General features: G+C 34.8%; 1 protein-coding gene across 8 annotated transcripts in view; it reads left to right on the top strand.

The window, feature by feature from the left end:
• LOC123682929 (protein alan shepard) overlaps positions 1-18,498 on the top strand; it is a 106,900-nt gene that overhangs the window by 12,739 nt on the left and 75,663 nt on the right. The window contains exons 1-2 of one of the 8 annotated variants that reach the window (XM_045621763.1): positions 9,085-9,202; positions 15,433-15,486. The exons of 2 other annotated variants lie outside the window; for them this stretch is intronic. Coding sequence is in view for 2 of the 6 variants with exons in the window: in XM_045621759.1 (XP_045477715.1) it covers positions 9,334-9,396 (63 nt within the window). In the remaining 4 variants the exon portion in view is untranslated. Of the gene's footprint in view, positions 1-9,084; positions 9,397-15,432; positions 15,487-17,606; positions 17,903-18,498 lie in introns of those variants that run through there. 5 more of the 8 variants (XM_045621764.1, XM_045621765.1, XM_045621759.1 and 2 more) reach the window with 5 other exon arrangements.

Below are 18,498 nucleotides of genomic sequence, written 5' to 3'. Positions count from 1 at the left end.
ACATTTTTGAGCAAATTAGATCTCGTCTGAAAGATGATATCTTGTTGATTGAGGACAAAATATACTCATGATAAATTTGTTTTTGTTGCTTTCGATAGGGTGCGCTAAGTCAGAAGTTCATTGTTTTATTCATTTTACTTCGAAATTTCAAATGTAATGATAGGATTTTCTTAACAGAAACAGAAATCCCATCAAATTTGCATGAAAAACCTGAAGGTCACAAAGCGATAGCTTCAGGCGTTGTGGAGTTATGGCCGAAAGAAGATATTCTTCAACAGATGCACGGCGAAAAACCAAATTTTGTCTTTAAGTTCTGATAGAAACAGAAATCCCATCAAATTTGTATGAAAAACCCAAAAAATCGCAAAGCGATAGCTTCAGGGGTTCTGGAGTTATGGCCGAAAAAAGATATTCTTCAACTGATGCACTGAAAAACTAAATTGTGTCTTGTTTTGGCCATAACTCCAGAACGCCTGAAGCTATCGCTTTGCGACATGCGATGGTTTTTTCATACAAATTTGATGGGATTTCTGTTTTAGTCAGAACTTGAAGACACAATTTGGTATTTCGCAGTGCATCAGTTGAAGAATATCTTCTTTCGGCCATAACTCCAGAACTCCTGAAACTATCGCTTTGCGACCTTCAGGTTTTTCCATGCAAATCTGATGGAACTTCTGTTTCTGTTAAGAAAATCCTATCATCACATTTGAAATTTCGGAGTAAAATGAACAAAACAATGAACTTCTGACTGATAAGTCCGTGACTTTTTGATTAAAACAAATTTTTTTCGACAATAAAATATTTTATTTTTCTACATAATCACCTTTTAGCTCGATACATTCAGTCCAGCGTTTTTCTAATTTTTTATTCCCCCAAACAATAGGTTTCCTCGGGGCTCTCAAAATAGGCGTTTGTTTCGGTAATGACTTCTTCATTCGACCCAAATTTCTTACCGCCCAGCCATTTCTTGAGGTTTGGAAACAGAAAATTGTCGCAGGGGGCTAAATCTGGAGAATAAGCTGGATGAGATAGCAGTTCGTAGCGCAATTCGTGGATTTCGACTATCGTGATTAGACAAGTGTGCACATTTGCATTTTCTTGATGGAACAGCACTTTCTTCTTTGGCAAATGTGGCCGTTTTAGCTTCAAATTAACGTAGAATCTGTTTAAAAGCTTTGAATAATATTCGTCGTTGATCGTTTCACCTTTCTCGAGGTAATCAATGTGAATGACACGTGCATCCCAAAAAACTGTGACCATGACATAGTTAGCTAACTGAGAATGTTATTACGAATCGAAATGCATGAAAAAATATAGGATGTTCCATTGAAAAAAATATCATTTCATGAAATATTATGACAACGTGACTGTCAATTTTTTATTTGTTTTCGGCATCGAGAAGACCACTAAAAATGCTACTAGTTTGACAATTTAACCGACATCGTAGCATCAATAATAACGGAGTTAGCAACGGTACCGACTTAATTTGAAACACCCTGTATAACTTTAGAACCACCGAACGGATTTAGCCCATCAACGTACCGAACCGAGATATTCTCACCCCGATTCCCGAAACCTCATCAAAAAATCTTGTACGCGGCGCGGACGGACCGACAGAATCGATTTCGACCTCGAATTCCTCATCCGCCGGTCGAGTCCGCGCGCGTACCGCCAAACGCTTCCAGACTTGGCCGATAGTTTTTCCTCCATCCCCGCTCTAACGATCCCAACGGTTTCATTATCGCCTCGATTAATGACCATACGCTACTTCGAGCCGGATCTACCTACGTCGGGACCTCAAGGCCGGCACGCGAGTACAGTCCATTCAGGAATTATTGACATCCCGGGTGGCTTTGGAAAATCGAAATTAACTTGGTACTGGCTCATTCAGTAACATTTTGAATTGCAGATTTCGGGTTGGCATTGGAAATGTCATTGACAGGAGGTTAGATTTCTGTTTGTTTTTGTTATTGGTTTTGATCCAAGAAATTTTGAAACTTAAAAGTTGTATCAATTTCAAACACACATTGATAAGTTTATTTGAGTATTTCTCACAGTACTGTTTGAAGAAAGAAGAAGGAAAGTCATTACAACCTGGATTATTAGTGGAAGAAAACCTGTGCAATACGATTTCACCTTCAAAGAATCATTGAATGATTTGATTGTTACCAGAAGCAGAGCCAAAAGCAACCAATATATCAGCCTGGATGAAATTTGACCAAAAAGTATCTGGATTTTAATCAATCAAAGACAACATTACATAAACTTAATTGGTTACAAGTTCAAAACAGTTAATAAAAAGAAAATTCTTATTGATAAACAGAAAAACATAATAAGTTGAGTACGATTTTATGGTGAATACAGAGAATATTTGCAACAAAATGTGAAATTCATTTATCTGGAGGAAACTTGGTTATTTATTCAACAGTGGACTCTAGAAAGAAAACAAAATGTTTTTCAAGTATATTCAAAGGTAAAAGTAGAAGGAGCACTATTTTGAATGCTGGATATTTGGATTTTTACCTGGATGTTTTGTTTTGACAGTGGTGATCATGAGGATTATATAAATCTATGAAGAGAGTATTATTTGATAATTGGATTGCTAAACAACGTCTTGGCATTTCATCTATAGTTTATTTATATTCTATATTGAAATTAAGTATTGTTATATCTGTTTTTTGTTCTTCAATGATTAATCCAAAAATCTAATAAATTCCAATTGCTTTATCGAATTTTTTCTGAGTATTTAATCGAAAAATATATTCAGAAGAGTAACTTCAAGAATTTCTTCACCTCTTACCCACTTGAAGATAATAATAGAATGCAATAAAATGTTATAATTCACAAATTAAAAATAATTTCATGCAAAAATGCTTTTAGTGATTGAGTTAAAGCTGTTATGGGCAAAATAATTTATGTAATTCAATAGAAACTAGTATAAAAGCATTTCAATAAAAAAACAGAAAACTCGAGTACAAATGGTACCTATATTTTTCATACAAGTTTAATCAATCATTCATGTCATGAACAGTTTCAATAAATACTGATTAGAAAGTAATTTACACATCGGCTGATAAATTGGTTCCAATTTTGAAAGTTACAGTACAACTGTGATGTCAAAATTTTTCATTTACTAAATGGATTCTTGAATTTTATTTCTGTCTTATTATGATATGGCTCTTCCATTCACTAAGCTACACTTTTTAAATTTATCAACCGGTTTTTTCTGTTTTCTTCACCAGTTTAGACACCACAGTTAAAATGATCCATGAGAGTTATTTGATGAGAATTTTGCAAGCAGGTTGATATCCAGTGTCCATCAGTAATGCAACAATTTTTGAAGAGCCTTTGGTGAAAAGGAATATGCATATTTTAATGATCTTCAATGGGATCTTTCATGGGCGACTCTCAAATGAATAGTATCTCTTCATTGGAATTCCTTGAAATGAGATAGCATTTCACTATATTTTTACGTTATATAATCTGAATTTCAATTTATGAAATCATGACTGTATGCGTCCCTTCGTAATAATCGTAATTTCGAAAATTCAGGATCTTTCGGATACGAAAATGATGAAAATAATTTAAACTGGTTATTTCTACGATGAACCATAGCAATTTTTAGTGATATTTTTGTAACCAGAAATAAAGCCGCGACTAGACGTTCACGGCCTACTTCGATGTCGATAATTCCTGAATGGACTGTAGGTGCGAATCGCGCTCTGCGTCTCCGGCAGGAATCTGCACGGATCTCCCGAATGATCCCGGAAAGGTAGACGCTCGCGTGGAGATGAGAGGGTAAAGGCGGGCGGGTCTTTGACCTCCCTTCGGGCGAGAGGGATGGAGGAAGCGAGATCGCCGACCCGCCAAAATCGAAGCCAGACAGACAGTCGTCGTATCCGCGGCGTTGTCAGATGTTCCGGGAGGGGGGGTGGAGGTTATATCCGTCCCACCCGCGTTTCGACCCCAAAAACCGGCTATTTTCGTTGGGGTAGGTTCTGCGACGGCCGCGAGAGTGCAGTTTTCTAAGCTTAAATGTTGTTTCCCGTATGTGTGTGGATGTTTATTGATTTATGATGCAGACGTTTGTCAATTAGGAGGTACGTTCTCTCTAACTCGGCCGTCGTTCCTGGGGCGTACGCGAGGGCGGATCTGAAGGGGGGTTAACGTTAACTTAACACGGGTTGTGACCCCTCCGTGTCGCCGGGGTTAGATCGGCCGCAGACTGTGCTTGCCGACTTGTTTGGAGAAAAATCTGGATTAACGCTGACGTCTGGAGCTTTGGGGTGCTCGTCCGTTCATGCGCCTGTGGAGCACTCAAAACAGTGGATACAGGGTGTTCCTAATTATGTCGGCACCATTGCCAACTCCGTTATTATCGATGAAAATACAAAAAGAAAAAGAAGTACGATTTCCAAGTGTGTAATATCATACGATATCAAATATTTATCTGGTTAATGTATCAACAAAAATGCCATCAACATAACCATTGTCAAACAGAAGACTTCCACGCTATTTCATCGGAATCATAATCGAAAGTAAACCAAGGAGAATAAGATGCCTGCTATTTCGTTTGTTCGTCATCTTGGGTTGAGTTATGCGGTACTGATGATCCCTAATAAGGGTGAAACCGGTATATCGCTACTCTCCCTTGATGATGTACATTCTCCTTGGTTTACTTTCGATTATGATTCCTATGAAATAGCGTGGAAATCTTCTGTCTGACAATGGTCATGTTGATGGCATTTTTGTTGATACATTGACCAGATAAATAATTAATATCGTATGATATTACAAACTTGGAAATCGTACTTCTTTTTTTCTTTTTGTATTTTTATCATTCATTACCAAGTGCAGGTGTTAGCCAATAATATATTATTTATTATATTCCGTTATTATTGATGCTACGATGTCGGTTAAATGAGCAAACTAGTGGCATTTTTAGTGGTCTTCTCGATGCCGAAAAAAAAATTGACAGTCGCGTTGTCGTAATATTTCATAAAATGATATTTTTTTCAATGGAACAACCCTATATTTTTTCATGCATTTCGATTCGTTATAACATTCAGCTGATACTTTGAAAATTATTACGTAGAAGTTAAGCGGATGCATCTATTGCCCATTTAAATGCATCAGCTGACCAGAAATTCATTAACGTAGTGTGATACTTTTTGTGGTACGTTTTTGTATAACATACGCGAGACATTTTATTGATATAATTGTTCCTACATTTGAGTATCCACTATAATTTTGTTAGATATTGATTAACTTAATTCTATTGACAATTGGGTTTATGCGTTTTCGATGTAGTATTGTATGTTTTATTTATTTGAAGATAGGTAGATAAAAACCTGCTCAAGAAAATTTTATGTGTATCCAAAATTCGTTGTCTAGTAGGATGATCTCAGAATCCCTCTGAGTTAGTAAAAAATGAATGGCACATTTTTGGGCTCGATTTTTGAAATAATTTATTTGATGAAAAGCGCAACCTTATTAATTCAAATTCTTATAAAAGAAAATTGGAAAATGACGTGAAATGAAAAGTTCACATAACCCCGTTATCATGGGCGCCCGCAGAATTTTTTTCAGGGGGGGCAAAATGAAAATTATTGAAAAACGATAAGGCATCCATGATTGTCATTGAAAACCGCAAAATTGTTGTGAATCCATTACTTTTCTTTTTTCCTTGTCCTTTGGATTGAGAAAGTTATATTGAGGGTGTTGTGCTGAAAAATGAGGCAATCAAAATCTCAGCAGGGCCTTCCCCCTGCCCCCCCCACCTGCGAGCGCCCATGTCCGTTATTACTGGTGCTATAAACATAGAGCAAAAATATTCTATAATATTCAGTAGGACCTATTGGTGCAATCATTTATTTTTCATTGCAATTAGTTCCGAAATTATAATATAAACTCGTGTTTTTTAAATATAAAACATAAAATTTCTTTGACAAATAAAATCGCTTTTTTTCCCTTCGTGAAAAATTTATAACATGATTGTATGTATATAAAATTTCTTATCAAACTATAAAAATCATAAAAAGATTCAGTTTCATATAATAAAATCTTCAAAGTGAAAAATTTATACCAAATTTGAGTTGAATATCTTTTGAAGGTAAGGTGCTACGAGAAAAAAAAACTAGAAAATAAATCAAACTTGAACACCTTGTATCTTGAAAACAAAGCGTTTGCGAGTTCATATTTATTCCCTTTTTTTTTAATTGATTTTAGAAATCGATCATTTTCGTTGGTTCCTCCAATTTTGGACATCCTATATATCAATATATCCAATCAAAAGACTGCAAGTATAATTTCGCTAAAAATTCGATGAATACGAATTTAACCAAGCTACTTAAAAGTTCGGTGCATTTATTATGTTTTACTATTCGATTTTTTCATGGTTTATCCGAAGATTTATCAATAAACTGATGTTGAATGAGAATGTTGAATAACATTCTCATTCTGCATACCGGTGGATAAAACGAATAACAAAAACAGGTTTTACTCACCTCACAACGAGCAATCCATGTATCAGAAAATAGAGAAGAATGCCAAGGAATTATCTTACCTATCCAATGAAAGTGTCACGACTCTTCAATATTGAAGACACGACTATAACATATATATGGAGTTTTTCATCACATTTTGCTTGATCGAAAAAAATGCACTGAAGGGAAGTCAGGAGATTTTGTGCGCTCGTTCATTGATTCTCCATTAGTGCAATTTGCGAATCATTGCGAGCACTCAAAAGCTCCTAACTTCACTTTGGTGCTTTCCTCATTTTTATTGCTATTCTTCTTGAATTTTTATGGTTCTGTTTCGATGATGCTGTTATCTGAAATCTGCAGATGTGTTATTCTGCAGGCATCTTGATATGGTCATTCTATATACAGGATGTTTCAAGTTCAACGGCATATTAGACGTTTATGGAGAACGGGGCCGATTTGAAATCTGAAAATTCGGAATATGACTTTGTTCATGATGCTCTATTCAGCTAAAATATTTTCGAAGTTCCTGCACTTCCGGTTATACAAGAATTAGACAAAAAATTCTCAAAAAAAATTTTTTTTTCATTTTGTCTTAGATATTATCAAAATTTCCATTTTCAATCACTCTTTTCTAAAATTAGAGTTTTCAAAATATTAAGGAAAAACGAAAAAAAGATAGAATTTCCATAGTCACTATTACGTGAATTTTTTTTACTGTGAATATCCTATGCGTATACTCAATTCACTTTCTCAAACTAGAATGATGTAGGAATATCCTGCATATCTTGAACTTGAGAAATATCATCACAGGGTGTTTTAAATATTGTGAACAAAATTCGATCATAACTTTCGATTTTCAAATTAGAACCCAATTTTTATGTGATTTCGTTGGATTCTACGGTGAAAAATAAGGGTAGTGTCCAAACATGATTATGCTCTCAAATTCTATAATTCAAGAGTTATTCGAGATTTTATTAATTTATGTTATACCAACGTTTTTCAATGCAAAAATCAATAATAGATATTTATGGAAATTTCCGTCAATTTCGATAAAAAGGCAGTGAATTCGGGAAAATAATGTTTGATTTGAAACTCGTACAGAAGGCTCATTCTACCACTCGTTCATTTTGAACTCTTGGAAGAATATCAATAACTTCTGCACTTGTATTATAAATATCTAATTCCATATTCACGATGAATGCAATAGAATTAATGGTAGAACTCATCGAATTTCAAATCAGAAATTTCCTCATCTTCTTGAAAGGATGTTTCTTTATGAATATCCATTATACTGGGGTACCTACCTAGAAGAAAAAAACCTGTACCTACCAAATGAGATAAAATCATGCAGGACTCCTGTGTGCCATTTCTATTCATATAAAAAGCGGTAGAATACTTTTTATGAATTCAGGAAAAAATCAGCGTGGTGATGAAAAGGGAATAACAGAAAGTTTGAAACATACTTCCGAAATATCTTCTCGTCAATTGGTGGTAAATGTGGATATTTTTGATTGAATGCTCGACAAGTTCTCGAAACAATTCTGTTGCATTCACCGTGGACATGGAATAGATCCAGAAATTCATTATTTGAATAACGGGGATTCATATCGTGAAATTATAATCTAATAGCTTCAATAATGATTACACCTGTCACTTTGAAATAATTGCATATTTTAATTTCTATGACCATAGAATACTGATTTGAAACGCACTCTAGAAACAGATTGAATGAAATTGACCCTACGTATAACATAAATTCATAAAATCTCGAATAGCTCTTGAATTATTGAATTTGAGAGCATAATCATGTTTGGACACTAACCTTATTTTTCACCGTAGAATCCATGAGTGAAAATGAAACGTTGATTCACTATGGGACATGGGAAGTGCGTATCACTGATATGTTTTCATTTCCGTGCGCTTCATGTCAAATTTGATAGTTCATGTTGGAGACAAAACTGATTAACTGAAAATGACGTATGTTCCCTCTATCTATGTTTATTACTTTGAGGAAACTTCGAACAAACTTGGGTTAATTTAATCCATACAATCTGATAATTCAACAACAAAAATAATGAAAAGATCATGTTAGTTCATTCAAATACTTTTTGGTACACCAAGGTATTTCGAAATCATTCCAGAATGTAGCTCTAATGGAGCCTGTGTCGAAAAAAAATCGAAAATTTCAGCACTTGACCATAAAAGAGCGTCGCATCAATGGGTGAAACGCCCTGTATTTATACAAAAACTCAATATACCTAATCGGATTTGTAATCGCGGAAATATTTCATTTCAACACTCAAAAAACTCATCTACGTATGTTCGGTGGTCAAGAAATTATTGTATAATTTTTTTTCGATATTCTTGAATCTTATGTGGTTCTGGTTATGCGATAAACACGAAATTTTCCACGTGGCTCATTCCACATTCAAATGCATATTTTCATCTCGATCGAATCTGCAGTTTTGTAATTTTCCATTTCATTATATCGATATTTAGTTAACAATTTTCCCGAGGAATAGTCGTAACGTTGGCAATGCTGCAACCGCCGGTCCCGCCTCTCTTCGGTTCGACTCGACACGATTCGCTTTCCTATCTGACAGCCAAGATGGTGTCCACATTGCAAGGGGAGTGTCGATAGGTCTAGTGAATCCTGTAAAAAGTTCGTTGTTCGGGCTAATTACCTCAATTCTGTGATACAAATCCGAGGACATAACGTAAGAACTGTATTTTACCATCAAGCCAAATGTGTAAACTGCATGATGACCAGACACACCCCGAATACGTCGTAATCGAATTGCTCGTAGTTATGTCGAAACTTATCTGTGATATATTAAATTAGATAGAAATGGCAATGCGTACCGACTGCTCCTCGTCGACGCAAATTAACAAGATCAACTTTAAAGTGACGGTAGGTAGATGGCTAGACGTCGTATGTTGTCAAAGGTTAGGTTATCCATAATGTTTACATTTGCGAGGTTGCGTAATATAACCCGGCCTACGGGATCGCAGAGGCCGGTTTTGCCAGCTGTTCACAGTCTCAGCTGATTCTCCTTTATTGCTCCTTATTGACGTTTGTTGTATTTATTTAGGAGTGACTCATCCAGATTGCTCCTCGTGTGGCGATCACGGCCTTTTTTTTTGATTATACAACGTTTGGACCGTTCAGTTTAGGTGTGCTGGACAGCGTTGCCGATGATTTTCACGAAATTCGCTAACAAAACATGTCTAATAGTTCGTCATTACTCGTGATAAAAAAAATGCAGTGGATAAAAAAATTGAAATTTACGTACAAGGTACTACGTGTTGTCTTTTGTTGATTGCCATGGATATTTTATCTACAACCTTTCTTAATTAGCCACCGTTTTTGAGCGCTCGTTCCATGACCAAAGCGGTGTACAGGGTGATTCCGGAGGAGACCGTCAGAAATTTAGAATATAGGTAGTCTCAACAGTTTCAAAACAATGATTGGCTTATGGTTGGAGACCATAATTGAGACTCTACAGGGTGGTTTGTCCGATTCTACTTTTATTAATTAGTTTGGTATGGCTCATTCAATATTGATGGAATTTTCAGTGAAGTACATAATTTAACCTTTTTTTTTTTCAAAATACGAGATTCTTGTGATTATTTTTTTTCACATGTCAAAAATGTCTGACAATTTGGCGGTTTCAACTAATAGCAATGCATTACTCTTTCGGTATTATACTCATCGATGATAGGTACCTTTTTTTACATTAAAACGTCAAAATTTTACTTTGAATTTGTCGTTATTGACAGCTGAAAGTGCTTGGAGGTTTATTGAATAATGAACACAAACCGATTCAGTGCCAAAATGAAAGAATGACGCGAAATACTTTTGAATTGTTGAAAAAATTTTTTCCCAAAGACAACTCGTTCAACTTTTATGAGATGATTCTTTAATTTCATCACTCAAATTTGTTTATTTGAGGCAAAAACATTCAAACAAACCGTGATTTTATCAATCGGCATATTTTCATATATAAACAAGTTTTCGTGGAGAAGAATAAATTTTCGATAAAATTTGTAGCACTCGTGATATACCCTTCGATAATTTCAGATCAATTGTGCACCCTGTGCATTACGTGTCCAAAACTTCTTATACATATCCGTTTCAGATTCTACCATAACAAATCTGGGTTGGTTCAAGTTTGGGATGCCACGGTTGAGTTAGTTTATTTTATAGGAAAAATCCGAGTTGGTATAAAGTTTTTCTTCAAGTTCGATATATTATTCTACTGAAGTTGTAGTAATAGCCACAGAATTCTTTAGGAATATTTTTAACGCGAAATTTTAGGTGGCCAAGTTTTTTTGCCGGTGAGTGTAGGTATAAGAATGTAGGTAGGTACTCGGGATATATTGAAAAATATGCTCACTTTGATGGATAGAAATGATCAATTCTGTATGAAAATTGACGGATGTCGATGTTTGATTTGTGTCTGAATTAAACATGTTATTTTTACGACAACTGCATCGAACGACATTCCTGAAAAAATACATTTAAGCTGATAGAATCAGGAAAATGTAAAACTACAATTTTGTGATTGGTTACATGGATACAAAAGGAACTGAAAAACTATGTATAATGATTTCTTCATCACTGAAACTGGATGTGGCTTCTAATGTGCGGAGTTGTTATTTCCCTATTGTTAATTAGTTGAGTTATTTTTTCCCCTCGATTTCTATGATTTTACAGGCGTCATTTTGACCTCTCACCGTGTGCAAAGGTCACTACTTCTTCCCTGATTTTAACAGGGCCGCCCCCAGATATTTTAGCGCTCCGGCAAAATAAAATTTTGCCGCCTTGCTTTACCTAATTTATATGAGTTTTCGTTAGAGGAGCCTCTGTTATTCTTCTCAAGCGTCTTTTAATTTTCTTATGAAATCGTATTTTTTAACTCAAAATCTCCTTGTCTAATTTATCGAACGACGTTTTGTCGATTTCATCAAAAAACGTTCTGCCTTGTTTAAAAGACGATGCTCTATTTATAAGTCTATGGTGAAAATAAGAAGTAGTTCTTAAAGGTGCAAAAAGTCTGTGTGTTTTAAGAAAGTCATAAGTTGGCCAAATTTCAAATTATCGTGCAAATCAGGTTCTGCGCATGTCTTCGTTAAGATGTCTAATGAACATGCGCAGGACCTGATTTGCACGAAGAATTGAAAGTTGGCCAACTTATGACTTTCTTAAAACACTCTTAAGTCCTTAAGTCGCGTGCATGTACATTACCATAAAAATAATAGTTTCATCTTAAGTTTATGATTAAGTTATATTAAGACTAAGTGAATTCGCCATTAATCGACGTCTAATAACTCGAGAACGGTATAAGATAGGGGTAACATATGGTATATTTTTGAAATCAGGAAAAAAAGACCATTCCAAAAATTCAATAATATACAGGTGTTCGAAAAAAGTATTGAAAAATTTGTATCCCCTGAAATCTGCTTTTTTTTCCACTGGGTTTTTGATAGCATTTTATCAAAATTTAGTCACAAGCACACAACTTTTACATTCAACTTTTTTTTTCTGTAGGCAATAATAACGCTGATGAGGGGTGGGTAATTTATGGTGAATAACCCTGTACGCCACTCAAATACATATTTCAAACCCAAAATCATTTTTATGTTTTCAAATTTCTGCTCACAAATGAGCACTAGCACTGATATTGTAAAACAATTAAACAATTCGGGAGTGTTGTTGGAGCGTCTATCCTTCCATGATCAAATGGCATAACCTTCTAAACACAAATGACATAAGAAATGTCGAAAAATAATAGATAGCGTTGCCATTTTAAATTGAATCTTTCCTATTGGAGAATCCTATATAGAAATAAAGTATGGTGTAAAATTCGTTGTTTTTTGACTGACTCGAATTATTCCCGAGTTGGAGAAAATACTAAACGTTTCTTTAAAATTTGCAATTTTTTTCATGAGATTATCGTGATAAAACTAATGAAGATAAAGTGAAGGGAAACAGGATATTAACACATATGTGTGAATTAAATCGTTTATTCCACACCAACTGGGAAAAACATTGAAAGTTCTGATATCTAGCCCAAATAATTTTTTTCCATGTGAGGTGAAACCCTCTATGTTCACGAAATCAGACGATTGTTTGGTATCTTGATCCGGCAAGTTTGGTTACATAATTGCTAAAGCAATACGGAATATCCTAATCCATTTAACAAAAATCTTCACGATACACATCGAGTAATGAAATTAGTCTCTTTCCCCCCCGTTATGTGTATTTTGTTTATATCATACACGCTTTTTCTCCTAGTTGTTGACATGGGCGTAGCAAACTGGGGTCTGTATAGAAAATGAAATCAACATTTTTGGAGAAATGTTCTAGTTCTTTATCCTCGCAAGGTTGCTCAATAAGTTTTCCTGTTTGATAAGAAAAACTCAATTTTATAGTTTGAAATACAACTCATTTTTCAGACTCCCTGAAAATCAATGCAATTCATGAATGCCATCCTTGAAGTGAGAATCTGGAAGTGTTTCCAAACACGCTTTTATAGCTGGCATGACCTCATCATTTGATCAGAAACGCTTTCCACGCATGATTTTTATTAGGTTTGGAAACAGATGGAAGTCGCCAGGGGCCAAATCTGGTGAATAAGGTGGATGCTCAAACGAAATTTCAATTTTGATTAATGGATTTTGGCCATTTTTTCACGAATGTTTTCAGCTGGTTTAAAAGATTACAATAATATTCAGAATTTATTGTTCTACCAGTTTTCAAGTAATTCATACACAAATCACAACAATCCACAATTTTACTATATCATTATGAATGTATATTATATTGAATGAAATTTATTTGAGCGATTCCCGATCAAATATGCAAATTTGAATATTTGGAATCCGATATTTTTCCTAATTGTCGAATTTATAGTATGCAGAATATTTATTATTTTCTGGCAACTTTTGCTCTCCTAGTGTCATCGGTTGTTTCACGTCGTTTGGCGCGCTTGAAGTTCGTTTTCTGAATTTCTGATATATTTAGGTATTTATTTCAATATTTTTTGAGTTAATATGAAACGTTTATTCACTATGGGACATAAGAAGTGCGTTCTTTGTGGAGAAAATCGCAAATTGAGTGAAATATCGTATCACTGATATGTTTTCTTTTCCGCGCAGTTGGGGACAAAATTTGCTTACTGAAAATGACATATGCTCCCTCTATCTATGTTTATTATGAGTATCAACATAACACAATAAAAGTAACCTTCTAGCAACGCCCTCTTTTATCGAACCGCAAAACTTATTTAACAACCCACGTATATCCTTCTGATCTGCTGCCCTTGGAAAAAATGCACCAATGGTTGGTGGCTGGAGAAAAAATTAAACCGGGTGAGAAAACCAGAATTTGGTTCGGATTATCCCAAGTCTTGCCTCTTAGTAAATCATCGTGATTATTGTTGGGTTACTTTTTCTTGATAAGCTTACAAATAACTGGCAGTTCGACTGCTTATGTATTCGTTACAACAAAACAACAGTTGAGTCGTCGGAATTTGTTATGTTGTTATTGAGAAAGGTGTTCGCTCTTAACCTACTGTTTGAAAATCTGTGATATTGAAGCTACACTATCAAGAAGAAGTCACGTTGAACGGAAACTACGCTGTCTGTTGTCTATGACACCGGAACTGTTTTGTCCGAATAGCTATGAATTTAAACCTACGCTATTCGGAGAACTGTGACATTGAAATTAATGTTCTAGAAGTATTGAAACTACTTTGTCTAGAAAGATGTAAAATGTGGGGGAGTGAACACTTTAATTACTATGCCTTGTGCTGGGTCAGAAGAGCTACTACTTCTATGACAAATATTGTGACATTGGAACTAATTTGTCCGGGAGCTGCCATTGAAACTGCTTTGTTCGGAGAATCGTGACATTAGAACTCTTGGAAATCTTTAATTATGGAATCATTTTTGATAGTAAATATTTTTTTGACAACTTGAAAAACCATGTATTGTTGTGTAAAACACCAAATTTTTATTTGTAAAACTGAAATTGAGAAATAGACAATATTAAACTGAAAAATCGAAATCAAATTGCAACTTATGATCTGATTTGTATCGAAGAGAATTTGTAGGGTGAAGATCGAGTTTACTAATCATTAAAACTAGCCGAAAAATGATCTCTCTTAAACTAATGTAGGGTCGAATCTCATGCTAGAGAACCTCTTGCATGAGAAAAAGAAATTCGTTCAACTTTGTAGTTACTCCTAATATTTTTTGAAAATACCTATACCGATGCAAGAACAATACCTTGATGATCAGTACTTCGTAGGTGCAAAACTGAATATTAAATTTTTCATAATACCTCCCTTCTCTTGTGTCGATACAAGCTTGAATCTAAAATAGTTATGTATTATACAAGTGCAGATGACATTATATTCTTCCACTAGTTCAAAATTCAAAAACGAGCCACAAAGGGGCGATTTTTGGAATAAACGAATTTCAGAATGATCTTTGTGTACGACATTACATACATTAACTTCTCTAATTCGCTGAATTTCTACTGAAATTGATGGAATATTTCCATAATTATCGTTTAGTGATTTTTGCATTGAAAAATGTTGGTTGGCAGAACAGTTTTCTATACTACGCATTTGACAGATAATAGATAAATCAAAGAGGGGAGATTTCCTAGTACCAATGAAATATAACCATGGAAAATAATCTGAGATATTCTCGCACGATTTTGTTCTACTAGATATGGCAAAATGAATGAATTAGCCACAGAATAAGATAAATATATTTTCAGATCACATAACCATCAAAGACGGTACTCAGTTTTTTCTAGTAATTTCCAATGTTCTAGGATCTTTTAAATGACCTTAAATGTTAAACGAAGTGATGATAACAACTAAATTGTCAATATAAAAAATTGTTTGATAATAATTCTTGATATTTTTTTCAGGTAAGGAGCAGTGCAGCTAGTGACACTCTAGAAAGTCCATGAAAAAAGACGAAGGTAATTAGATCATAATTATCATCAAGAGATTCTTGAAAATTTGGCTTGACTCATATGTCGTTATATTTATTAATATATGCTTATCGTTTTTGCTAATTTATTATAGCTGCCTGCGATAACCCGAAGAATTGTATTCAAAACAAATTAGTTATTACTTTCGAAAAAAATCGAAATATGATATATGGCGAATTATCTTTCAACCAATTCTTTAAATGTTTTGTTAGCTCAAATATATATTTGAAATTGGACGTTTAGTTCTTTCTTATGAGAAAAAGGCTTGTGTACAAGCCAAAGACTGTATGTGTGCACTCCGTATGATTTTATGAAATTCTCGACTCATCCTATTATAACTATATAGCCACATTTGATGTCATTAGTTTAATTGAAACGTTCAATATATATTGCAGAAACAGCAGAACTTGTGAAACAATATTTCTCATTAATTTGATTTCAAATGAAATTATGAAATTTTTTTCAAGTATTACATTGTAAAATATACAAATAAAGAAAAAGAGTTGCTGATCTACATTGTCATAGTTATAAATAGCTCAAGGGTCTATCTTGATTGATTGAAACGTTCAATATATATTGCAGAAACCGCAGAACTTGTGAAAGAATATTTCTCTTTAATTTGATTTCAAATGAAATTATGAAATTTTTTTCAAGTATTACATTGTAAAATATACAAATTAAGAAAAAGGGTTGCTGATCTACATTGTCATAGTTATAAATAGCTCAAGGGTCTATCTTGATCAGTTATGTTGTCCACGGTTATCAATAGCTCAAAGATTATGCTTATATATCTACTAAGCTCACAGTTATAAGTAGCTCCAAGATCTATCTGGCTCATATTGCTACCTTTTCCATACTTATCAACAACTCGAAGGTGTATCTAGATTCTAGTTCACATATTTATGTTGCCCACAGGTATAAGCTCGGGTATAAGTAGCTCATAGATATATGTAGCTTCCATATCTACGTTGACTACAGTTTTATATATAGCTCATATATCTACCTCGCCCACAGTTATAAATAACTCAAATATGTATTTCGTTTATATATCTACCTAGCTCACAGTCATAAAAAGCTCAAAGGTCTATTTAGTTCACATATTTATGTTGCCCACAGATATAAATAGCTTATAGATCTATCTAGCTTCCATATCTACGTTGACATAGCTCATATATCTTCCTTGTCCACATTTCAAATATGTATTTTGCTAACTTATCTTCCTAGCTCACAAGTATAAATAGCTCAATGATCTATCTAGCTCACGTATCTACCACGTAGACAGTTATGAATAACTCAAAGATCTACCTGGCTCATATAGCTACCTTTCCAGAATTATTAATAGCTCAAAGATCTATCTACCACACTTATCTACCTTGTCCACAATAATAAATGGCTCAAAGATCTATCAAGCTCACATATCTACGTTGACCACAGTAATAAATAGCTCGAAGATCGGCTTAGCCTACAGATCTATCTATCTTGTAGATCTACAAGGTCACACTTAGAAAAATTATATTTGCTCAAATTTCGTAAATATGTAATTGGTATTCAAATATTAACAAAATTGCTAAAAATAATCGATTGTCTCACCACATTCATCTTCCCAGTTGAAAAATGAGATCGATAAATTTTTGTAGAAAATCCAACTAAAAAAAATATAAATGGAAATTGAATTTTGATGATGAATAAAATAGCATTCAGTTCAATAGTTTAGGTTGTTTAATTTCGAAAATGCGATCGACAGCCTATCGTGTGAAGAAATATTTTTGTCATTATGATCTAATTGGTATATTCCAGATTAGCTATAGCGGAAATAATAAAGCTTGTTACTAAATTTGCAGCGCTAATTTTAAAATGGTCCTCTTATTGAAAATAGAAGCAATCGTCAGCAACAACTCTGGAATGTGCGATTCGACCGTCTTGCTACCCGCGACAAATCCCGCCGTCCGCGGTCGCCTTTAGCCGTTCGATTGCATCCGAACTCTCTGGCGCATCCGCCCCATCACGGCATTCGGCCGACTCGAGATCGTCAATTGCAGCGCGCCCATGCGCTCTACGCCGCCTGGCACACTTGCCACGGCGCACCGCGATCCGTCCAGTAGTGGCTTTCCGACTTTCCCGCTGTGGCTTTTTACCAGACATGTCAGGGAATGCCGATGCGATCTCTGCTTTCTGCATCTTTGCCAGCTCGTCGTTTCCGGTGAAGGTCGGCGGTAGACTTCCTGTGCGTACGCTCACATATTCTCGTTCTGCTGCTGTGATGAGTGAAGTGCCTTATTGAGTAAAGAAAAAAAAAACTATTTTTCCCGTACGCGTCGTCATCCGGTTCCGATACAGAAACGGACTTGGAAGTTTTTCTTGGTGATGTGTTGTTGGTTCGATTCCTAGCCGATCTCTGTTCAAGGTAATGTTGTTGTGTGTGTGACCGCCCCCTTTTTCAAGGTCTATGTGAAACCCCCTTGACCGGGGATATTCGGTAGGCTGGAAAGTTTGAGGGTTGAGGGTAGAACGTCCGGTTTTTGAACTTTGCGTTAATGTAGATCGTGTATTTTATTAAATGTTTGGTTTTATCGGTAATATTCGAAAATTATAAGGAGGTTTATCGATCAGGAAGCTACGTGGCTGAGGGCAGGAAATGAATTTATTACGTCCGGATCAATTTGGGATAAACGGTTGATTTTATGTAGCTTTACAGCAGACTTTTATCGAACGATTCGATCCCACTGAAATTTCATAGTTTAAACTTTGGGATGTAAAATTCGTAGGAATTGTAGAAACCCCGCCCCCTTTTTGTAACTAGGAGATGCATTAATTTTGTTACAAGATTCCGTTTTATTAAAAATTTATTCTAATATGTCATTTCGATCCATGAATTTTAAAGGCTGAAAATCGGAAGATCCATTGAAAATAATAGACTTTTTAGTGTTTATGTCATTCTGTCTCAGTTTTTATGAGTTTAACAAAGTGTTTCTGTAAATTACTAATATTCACTGTATTCAG

Source organism: Harmonia axyridis, chromosome 6, assembly GCF_914767665.1.
Source record: "Harmonia axyridis chromosome 6, icHarAxyr1.1, whole genome shotgun sequence".
Classification (NCBI taxonomy): domain Eukaryota; kingdom Metazoa; phylum Arthropoda; class Insecta; order Coleoptera; family Coccinellidae; genus Harmonia; species Harmonia axyridis.
Note: the sequence above shows the minus strand (reverse complement) of the source record. Positions and strands in the feature narration are given on the sequence as shown.